The 11179-nt window shown below is 32.2% G+C and overlaps 1 protein-coding gene and 1 long non-coding RNA gene across 2 annotated transcripts in view; both read right to left on the bottom strand.

The window, feature by feature from the left end:
• Positions 1–2265: 2265 nt before the first annotated feature.
• LOC132746239 (uncharacterized) lies at positions 2266–5416 on the bottom strand. The gene is made up of 2 exons (XR_009627964.1): positions 4448–5416; positions 2266–2407 (listed from the first exon to the last, which is right to left on the bottom strand). It is a non-coding gene; the product is annotated as an uncharacterized LOC132746239 (long non-coding RNA).
• A 1104-nt stretch (positions 5417–6520) lies between these two features.
• The window catches only part of LOC132746244 (sarcolemmal membrane-associated protein-like), a 69752-nt gene continuing 65093 nt past the window's right edge, over positions 6521–11179 (bottom strand). Inside the window, exons 18-20 of the mRNA XM_060735328.1 lie at positions 8530–8655; positions 7399–7461; positions 6521–6651 (exon numbers count right to left, since the gene is read on the bottom strand). Coding sequence (XP_060591311.1) covers positions 6521–6651; positions 7399–7461; positions 8530–8655 — 320 coding nt within the window. The remainder of the gene's footprint in view (positions 6652–7398; positions 7462–8529; positions 8656–11179) is intronic.

Genomic DNA, 11179 nt, shown 5'->3' with positions numbered 1-11179 from the left:
GTCATTTCCTTTTTATGTCTTAAATCTGGTGTATATATAACATCAAGGACTGATACCATTACAGTGTAAACATTATAATGCAAGTTATAGCAAGGCATACAGTTATAACTTGCATTATAATGTAAGTTATAGCAAGGCATACAGTTATCCTATCATAAATGTATGTCAGAGAGAAATATTTTTTTTTTTTTCAGATGAATTTATAGTTTTACATACATGTATGGACTTGAAAGAATTATATAAGAGGAAAAAATCCTGATAAATATAGGAGTGTATTAGATGAATGAAGTAATATCTAAGTGGATTAATATAAATGAAGAGTATTATTATTACTTGATGGAATGTTTAAATGAGCCACGTCATGACAAAACCAACATAGTGCGTTTGCGACCAGCATGGATCCAGACCAGCCTGCGCATCCGCGCAGTCTGATCAGGATCCATGCTGTTCGCTATCAGTTTTTCTACTTGTAATAGGGTTGGTAAGCAAACAGCATGGATCCTGATCAGACTGCGCGAATGCGCAGGCTGTTCTGGATCCATGCTGGTCGCAAACGCATGTTGGTTTTGTCGTGACACGGCTCAAATATTGTTCATATTTCAATACAAGAGTGGTTGTTTTAGATGCAGGCTATTGTTAACAAGAGTAAAAGGAATCAATAAGATTAGACAATGCTCCTAGGTTATCAGTTGACTATGACAGTTCTACAAATTATTGTATGGTCACATGCAAGCTCTATCAACTTGTTATCTAAGCTAATATTTCACCAATTAGAATGTAACATTGATACATGGTATGTGTTCTCAAATATCCTTCCTGAAATCAATCAATTCTACATCAGGTGTTGACTATTTTAACATTATCTTAATAATTTACTAGGTAAGTTTAGAAGTTTTAAAACAGTATTAAAATATATAAAATTGATATAACTGGAATAACTTACCTCATATATCACAGTTTATTTTTACCTTTAGCCTTCCCATCATAACCATAGTAATGTACAAAAACCAAACAACACCCACTTACCTTATCTATCACACTCTTTAGACTTCCTAATTATATACAAAGTATTGTTCAAATTACCCCCACCACCCCCGCCACCATTTTCCATGTCTATCATACTTAAGGCTTTTCAACACCATTGTAATTCTTGTTAAGAATTGATTCCCCATAGAATAACCCCATACAACTCAATCTTAACCCTCTTTATGATATCACCTAAACCCAATACCACTCAAATCTTAACCCTCCTTATTGATATCACCTAACCCAATACCACTCAACCTTAAACCTTCTTTATGATATCACCTAACCCAATACCACTCAACCTTAAACCCTCATTATGATATCACCTAACCCAATACCACTCAAACCTTAAACCCTCTTTATCAATATGATATCACCTAAACCCAATACCACTCAATCTTAACCCTCTTTAATGATATCACCTAACCAAATCCACTCAACCTTAACCCCTCCTTATGATATCACCTAACCCAATACCCACTCAACCTTAACCCTCTTTATGATATCACCTAACCCAATACCACTCGACCTTAACGCTCTTTATGATATCACCTAACCCAATACCACTCAACCTTAACCCTCTTTATGATATCACCTTAACCCAATACCACTCAACCTTAACCCTCATTATGATATCACCTAACCCAATACCACTCAACCTTAACCCTCTTTATCAATATGATATCACCTAACCCAATACCACTCAATCTTAACCCTCTTTATGATATCACCTAAACCAAATACCACTCAACCTTAACCCTCCTTATGATATCACCTAACCCAATACCACTCAACCTTAACCCTCTTTATGATATCATCTAACCCATACCACTCGACCTTAACGCTCTTTATGATATCACCTAACCCAATACCACTCAACCTTAACCCTCTTTATGATATCACCTAACCCAATACCACTCAACCTTAACCCTCTTTATGATATCACCTAACCCAATACCACTCGACCTTAACCCTCTTTATGATATCACCTAACCCAATACCACTCAACCTTAACCTCTTTATGATATCATCTAACCCATACCACTCAACCTTAACCCTCTTTATGATATCACCCTAACCCAATACCACTCAACTTAACCCTCTTTATGATATCACCTAACCCAATACCACTCAACCTTAACCCTCTTTATGATATCACCTAACCCAATACCACTCAACCTTAACCCTCTTTATGATATCACCTAATGCAATACCACTCAACCTTATCCCTTTTTATGATATCACCTAATTCCATTATTTTCACTCAATTATTAACCAACAAAACATTTAAGGTAAATTACTTTGTTACTATACTTACTGCGTAACTGTGTAGCCTCATTCTGGCTTTGTTTCGCTGCTTGCTGAGATTCAGACAGACTCTCTACAATACAAACAATAAACTTCAATAGCCTTTAATACATAACATGAGAATTACATTTCTTCATAAGTCGCCGGTAGAAACCGGCGACTATATTTGTAACAGTTTAATATTATACCTATGGTAGGAGAAGGCATTAATTTCTGTAAATAAAAGCATAACAATTACTGAACAATTAAAGACTACAATTGTTTTCAGTAATCTCAAAAATTCAAACATACAATAATGTTGCTCAATGAAATTAAATATTCAAATATTGACATCGTAAAAAGCAACATTACAATTTTTATAAAATGAATTAATGACGTATCGCTATGGACCAGTCATTGAATTTAGGGATGCTTTTACTTTTTTTTAAGTATCAAGCTTGCTATTTTATGATAAATAAATCATGCATGATATTTGAAATGACACTTTTAAATTATCTGGTTGTTTGTATCTTATGAGACCTATTCTATTTTTTTATCTTATTTATCATAAACAGTTTCTCCCAGAATCACGTGACTACACGTTGTATGTTATTGTTATAAAATCTATTTATAGTAACAAATGGCTGATAAGACAGACATACACTAAATAACAGGTAACTAGTGAATGGTTGGCAGCTGATAAAGTGCAAATCAAAGTAATTTTGTATGGGAAATCTCGGTATGACAGTAGGGGCCGGAATCGTATTGGATACAAAGAGAAAACTAAAATAAACCATCTTTGTGTTGATAGTTGGAAATTAAACATTAACTTGATTGTATGTAACAACAGGAAATAATATATTTTTTCGATAATGCATCTGAATAATTTTTTTATGCAGACACCACTTTTACAGTAGAATTGCATTGTTTTATGCAATAATTAAGCATATATATTTTCATAGTCACTTTGCAAATATTCGATGATCGGTAATAATTTGTCGGTAATTATCGGATGCTGAAGAAAACCATACGGATTTCAAATGTATGGTACAACATTATATGTATAAAGTAGAATTACAAGTAGAATTATAGTCATATCACTTGCTTTACAAGCCTCGATGACAAGGTGTTAGATTTTAAGTTAGTTTCAAATTGAAAACTGTAGGTTCGATAAAGTGATTTTTTATGTTTTCTTTTAAAATACTTTTTGTATTTTGCAAAACTTGACCGTTTATCAAAATTATGAAATAAAAAAGTGCTAGAAATGAAACACACAATTTATCAACTTATGTTTCATAAAGTTAAAATCAATTTATGAAAACTACACACAGGATTTGTCCACTAGGCCATCGAGCAGTATTAATTGATATAATTATACATGTAGTTATACTTACAATAAAATCGTTAGCATTAATCATAATAAGTTATGTAAGCAAACGAAACAGCTCCCGAAAATTATTGAGTCTCGGGTAAATATTGCCAAACAATACTTGCTTATTTAATAATGATAACAGTTTCTTGACAAAATTGCTAGGCAAGTTTGCTTCAAAAATGATGTTTTATTATAACATAACATAAATTTATTGCATAAAACTCTCAGCAAGAAAGATATAATCGTGGCAAGTAAATGAAAAAGTGTTTATGAATAAACATTACTCAACTTATTGTTCCTCTTTCCTTTATACTCGAACCATTAAACTGATATTTTCTTTTATTTATGATAATACAATCATATTTCTATCCGGCGACTTGATGCTTTAGCATCAAAATCTCTACTTGTTCTTTATTGAGAGTGCTATATAAACTGACCATCTGTACAACAGTTACTCATTCAAATTTCTGGCATTATCATCATATGGTAGTGCCCAAATTTTTCTCCAGACTTTCCAAAATATTTCACCAAAACAAATTTTTGCTTAATAAGAGCACTATAGATAAAGGGCTTTACAAACTATTATAATTATGTTTTACTTTATAAATAAATTTAAACCTTACAAATACTATCACATCATATAATTATTGAAGAAGTTATAGATGATTGAAAAAATCTGGAGGAAAACAACATTATATGAAACCAGCAGACTTTGTTCATGAGAAATAATAAAATAGTAAAATATAACAATACTGAACTCACTTCTGGCCTCTGTGAGACTGCTCCTTGTAACTTCATGTTTACTTTTTTCTTCTTCCAAGTTAACTTAAATATAATATAAGTAGATGTCACTACTTGCTTAACAAGTCACTGATTCTACATGTATCACATAAATCCTTCCCATAAAATAAACATACATCATGTAAAGTGTACACATATACACCAAGTTTCATAAAATAATCATGCATATCTATCTGCTGACCTTTGACCTCAAAGTTTGACCTTGGCAGCGGAGCTAGGGTCTTGTTCATTACACACCATCTACAAATTTGTGCCAAGTAATTTTCCTTGATGCATGACTATCATGACTCACTGAGTTGTGGGCCAGACAGGATTTCAAACAGCTCACCGTTGACCTTTAAGTTTGACAATGATCTTAGAGTTAGGGGTCCAAGCCTTGCACATGGCACACCTGACACACATGGCACACCTGACACACATGGCACACCTGACACACATGACTGATATCTGGATATCATAACAAGTTATCACACCAGTGAGGATAAAGGAAGAGAATCTTATAATCTGGTGATATTCCAGCCTACAACTACCAGGTTACAAGTCCTGAGCTTTTCCAGCTCACCATTCTTCAATAAGTGTGACACAGGTGAGAACAAGCATAACAAGAAGGGCTTTTGTCACAAAAACATATGTCTACCAAAACTATGCATCCTGTGAATTCTGTTTACAGTAAGATGGCCCCCTATCCCTATTTGGTAAAAGAAAACAATAGAGTTTGTTCTGTAACAATAGAGTAAGGGGCCATTCGCCCTCTATTAAACAAAAGAAAATAACAAAAGAAATGGCCCCTTATTACATTTCTGCTGGACGGACAGACAACCCGGATGGAGGGACAGACAGACGGTGAGAGCAAAAACAATATGTCTCCCAAAAATAATGGGAAACATAATTATGTTGTACTCCACCGCCAATAACTTAAAACTTTCTGCATTAAGTGGTTTTTTTTTTTGTTGTTGTTTTTTTTTCTCAAGAAGATCAATTGCTCTTTTCCATATATTTGTTTCATCTTCACATGACATTTCATCACTAATTGTTCCAAATTTTTATTTTAACTTGACAATTGATATAAGTGGTACAACAAGGAATTTGACTACTGAAAGATCAAACCCACCTTAAGGGTTTAGTCCAATGGTGAAATTCCTGCTAAATGATTCAATACTGTGAGTTGGAAATACTGCACAATTTTGTAGCCAAATCAATCTACCATGTTTACCCATCAGTGTGGGAACAAAACCATGGCAACTTTCTGGCCTGGGTGTGTGGTCAGGGCTATAACTGACTGTTCCATTATCATAAAATGTATCATTATACACATTTATCTCAAATTCAACTACAGGAAACTTTTTATAGGTTTACAAAAATGAAAATTGAATATATGGTGTAATAAACTTACTTTTTGGGTGTTTCAAAATGTTTTAAAATGTTTTTTTATGAAATGGTCTTTTCCCTTTTTCAAGGTTTTTTAAAAAAAATGAACATTTACAATACAAAAAAAGACATAGTTCATATAAACAAGAACAATATAGAACATTATTACAGTGAACCCATCACAAACATGATAATGACATGCTACATCCTGTATCTTACAATCATTATAAGGAATTAGAATCTTATAAACAAACTATCGAACATCAATATACAGTAAACAAATTACATGTAGGACAAGCAGATAGATAGAACTGAAATTTATTCTTATTATACATAAAGTTTGAATAATGTTTCTGAAATGTGATTTACATTATCATCTTTTTTATGTAATACATCTTCGATGTCCATGGTATATTATAAACATAACAACAGAAGTTGTTCTTTGAGTTGTTTGACTTATTCTGTAATTTTGACAGTTTTTATATGGAAAAACATGATATCTATCTTTAGATATCAATTTTATGCGGTGAGACTGATATGGGCAGAAACGGCCAGACATGCCTTGCCCTTTCAGCCCATATCAGTCTCGCCTAATAAAATTTATATCAAAAGACAGTAGCATATTATTTTCTATGAAGCAGTACAAAAAGTTATGATAAACTGTTACTATTGTAGGGTATTACAATGTATGATTGAGTATAATATAATTATTGTGTGTGTATATATATACATACCTTTCAATGAGGCAATTTCCTCCTGGTTTAGTTTTGATACTTTCTGTTCTTCTACAAGTTGATCTGAATTCAAAATATACATATAGTACACAATGTGCTGTTTGTAAACTTTTACCTGCTTAAAACTGGAATAGAAGTGGCTATTAAAAGATGAAAACCAGAAAACCACTATAATAGGCAAGTTGTCTAACCAGACTCTATACTGTTGGTCAATATAAGTCATGCTAAGATGAAATACTTTCATTTGCCACATGAAGACTGACCACTCAGGCATGTATAGATTGGCCACTCAGATATGTAAAGTTTGAACACTCAGGCATGTAAAGATTGAACACTCAGATATGTAAAGATTGGCCACTCAGGCATGTAAAGATCGAACACTCAGATATGTAAAGATTGGCATATCAAGCATGGAAAGATTGACCTCTCAGGCATGGGAAGGCTGACTGTTTGGGCATGTAAAAAGTGACCACTTTGACATTTAGGAATTGACCACTTGGGCATGTCAGGATTCACCACTCAGGCACATAAGAAGTGAACACTTGGGCATGTAAGAATTGACCACATGGGCATGTAAGAATTGACCACATGGGCATGTAAGAATTGACCACATGGGCATGTGAGAATTCACTACTTAAGCATGTAAAGACCACTTGGGCATATAAAGAGTGACTGTTTGGGCATGAAAACATTGACCTTTTGTGCATATAAAGATTGACTGCTAAGGCATGTAAATATTGAAGATTGTGTTTGTATGGTACATTTTGAGTAAAAATATAAATTTAACATAGTATCATTAGATATACTAACCTCTCAGTTCCAGTATTTGCTCTTTAACTTCTTTTGTTGTATTTTCTGCTTTTTGTAATTGCTCTGGAAAAAATATGTACAAATGTATTCACACCCAAACACAGGCTTTATCTGCATGCATAGCATGTAAGACAGGCTTCTTGGTTAAAAACCAATTCTCTTCATATTGGTTTTAATTTTATTTGTGTTTAAGCTCAAAAAAGTAAATATTCAATAATCTAAATGAGGCATTTCTATTATTTCAATTGTTTTTGGTAAATAAATTAATTTCTATAATTTTGGGGAAAAAACAATGACAATACATCAAAAGAAGCTTTAATATCAAAAATGACCGCACATTATTCAACTTAATACTTATTTCTCTAGCACATAAACTGATATGTTTTACTTGCCACTCAATTGGCATGTTCAAGGGTCAAACATATAAAAATAAAATCACAGTTTTTGGCAAAGGGAAACAGTTGCAATTGGCAATGAATATAAAAAAAACAAGAGCTATAAGAAAGGCAAGGTGCTCAACTATTCTCAGTGGTTGGTAGTTAACACAAGCCTGGATAATGTAGGAATTATCAAAGAGGAATTTTCATTCATGACAAAGTTATGAGTGTATGACCAACAATTATGACCCCAAAGACATGTGTTAAGCTTCTAGTGAATACCTTCAGTAAAAGCATACACTGATCTTGCACTAAAAGCTTTAACCAGAAATTTACAAAGGGACTATAACTCATAATCCATTTCCAAAGCCACAAAAGAACACAATCAGTCAAAATCCTTGCCAGACTTATGGGTCTTTGAATTATTATCTCAAATAAACTTGTATGCGCTAATTTTTTTGTGAATACCATCAGAAGTTTTGAAGATTGATACTGCATGCAAAACCTCTAACTAGGATTTTGTTTTAGTGCACAAAGGGTCAAAATCCATGTCTAGGCTCTAAGCCTCAGAAGTCCTCTGATTATAAGCTTAAAAACATGAAAAACAAGATGTTGTACACTTAATTTTAACTGAAGTGTTAGACTGATAAGTGAGCAGGAAAGCTGATCATAGCTCCACTTTTATTCAAATGAATTAAAAAACATAAAAAATAGCATTATAATAATTGTTATCATAATCTACAATAACTTTTACCTTGAAGATCAATGACCATTTCTGATTTGTCGTGGACCTGGCTTTGAGCTTGTACAAGATCTGTTTTCAAGGCACTGTTTTCTTCCTTGACCTGTTTAATTTCTGTTTGTGACTCATTCAGTTCCTCTAAAATACACAAAATCAAGACTGCATGACATGTGTTCTAATAAATGTGAAAAACCTGATGCCAATAGATCTGAAAACTTCAATTTTTTATCTAGAATCAAGCATTATCACACCTCCGCTTTTATAATGGAATATCAAATTACCAATGACTAAAGTAGGCCAAAAAAAGCATACAAACATAGACAATATTATATGCCCAACAAATGTTCACCTGTAAACACTTTGTACTTAGTAGTATAAGAAAATCTATTATCATTATCAATTGTTATCCAACATTATTCCACCTGACTCAGTACATATACAGTATATAAAATGTCCTACATGTATTATCTTGTATAGTTTTCCTATATGTAAATCAAACACTGACCTTAATTTTAATACTACATGTATAATTACATAAAGTATTCCATATACAACTATAACAATTTACTGATATTCTAATCTGTAAGAGAACTCCTATTTTTAGAATGTGTGACAAAACTTGATAAATACAAGAGAACAGACTATATGAGATTACATATTGCTAGGTAACAGAAATCCTCTTACAGAATTTCTCCTTATAAAATCCTATATACTTATATTACATACAATAAAATATACCTTACATAACATACAATAAAATGTATAAATATTCTGCTTAGACTTCGCAAATATGTTATGGATTTTCTTAATTTCTCTACCTTGAATGTAGAACAGTTCATTCTAACTTTAATGGAATATAATATCATAATACAATAGTTGAGCTAGTAGCAGTATAGAACTTTGTTATACTACATGGATCATCACTGCATCGGGACTTCAAGTGTAAAGGCCGTACAGAAGATGGAACGCATAAATAAATACTACATGGATGTTCACACCAGTCTGGCTCTATACTGGTGACATAGGCTAATCACTTTTAGTTCCACTAGGTTACAGGTTAAATTACCGTATTAATTTTATAATGCATGATTTTGGCTAGCTACTAATTTGTGTAAATTTATAGGAACAAAATAACTGCTACAAGAGTTTAGATAACAGTTTCTTATTTTCACTTTACTTTGAATATTTTTGATAAATAATCAACAGAAGTGTCATTAAATTTGTGTATGTGTAGAGAAATAATAATATACAGTGTTAATGGACATTAAGTCATTACTTTAATGTTGTTAACAATGATATTTCTGATGAATACAAAACTTATAAAAGATGCATGCTACATAAGAATTAAGAAAAGTAAGGAATTGTTTGTTAATTATCTGCCCTTGGAGGTAAAAGACAGATAACTAAAATACAAGAATGATGACCCATTTTTTTTTTTGCTTAAAATGTTTCTGTTATCATAATCTAACTGACATCAAAAATAGGGAGATTTCTTTAATTTGTGAAAATACCCCTTATTTTAAGAAAAATCTTTAAAAATACGGCTGCAGAAAGTGGGAGTCTCCCGCTAAAAGTGTATGCTATTACAACATACAAAGTTAAAAGAAAATCTATTGAACAGTTTTAATTTTGCCAATTATGTCTATTTAAAAACTGCCAAAAATGTATAAATATATGTGTGAAGTTACATACAAATGTTTTAGTGGATGCTGAGATATGATGTTAAATTAGAAGTTGCATGTAAAACATTTGAGCCGCGTCACGACAAAACCAACATAATGGGTTTGCAACCAGCATGGATCCTGACCAGCCTGCGCATCCGCGCAGTCTGATCAGGATCCATGCTGTTTGCTTACAAACCTTATTACAAGTACAGAAACTGATAGCGGACAGCATGGATCCTGATCAGACTGTGCGGATGCGCAGGCTGGTCTGGATCCATGCTAGTCGCAAACCCATTATGTTGGCTTTGTCATGACACGGCTCATTTGATTCTTAAGCTGATAACCAGACACCTATGCTGGAGTGAGTAGGACTGTTAGCCCCATCAATCACTCTTTGAATCATTCTTCTTACATTGTATAAAAACCCATCTGAATTTTTCAAAGACATAGCAAAATCATTATTGTTATTATGTAAAAATATATATATATTTGATTTTGAATTTACACAAAAAAATTAATAAAAATTTCAATCTTAGATGAGTATTGAATCTGAGACTTTTAAACTTTCATTTCTGCATAATTTTTAGTGATATTATTTAATATATTCAAATGTATACACTCAAAACATTCAATTAAAAGAAAAACACAAGTTGAGTAAACAAGACATATATTATTTTATTTTTTAAACAAGTTATATATTATAATATTATGTAACTCATATAGTAAAATTATCCATCTATTGAATGTTATGTATAAGACTTAAAGTAAGTCAAGAAGAAACTGTTTCTATTAAAAGATTTTTATATGATAGGTTACCTGTACAATATGAAGCCATTCACTTGTAAATCACATATAATTCTGTCAATCTTCATTATATAAATTCACCTCAATTCTCTCCTATACTCCATGATTTTCATACACATTTATAAACCACTTCTCTTATCTTTGAAAACTTTCAGCAAAAGAACTAACACATTCAAAATATCAATATATTTTCA

The sequence above is a fragment of the Ruditapes philippinarum genome, unplaced genomic scaffold (genome assembly GCF_026571515.1).
Source record: "Ruditapes philippinarum isolate M1 unplaced genomic scaffold, ASM2657151v2 ctg4923_1_1_1_1, whole genome shotgun sequence".
In the NCBI taxonomy this organism is placed as follows: domain Eukaryota; kingdom Metazoa; phylum Mollusca; class Bivalvia; order Venerida; family Veneridae; genus Ruditapes; species Ruditapes philippinarum.
The sequence above is the reverse complement of the archived record's forward strand: the minus strand, read 5'-3'. Positions and strand labels throughout refer to the sequence as shown.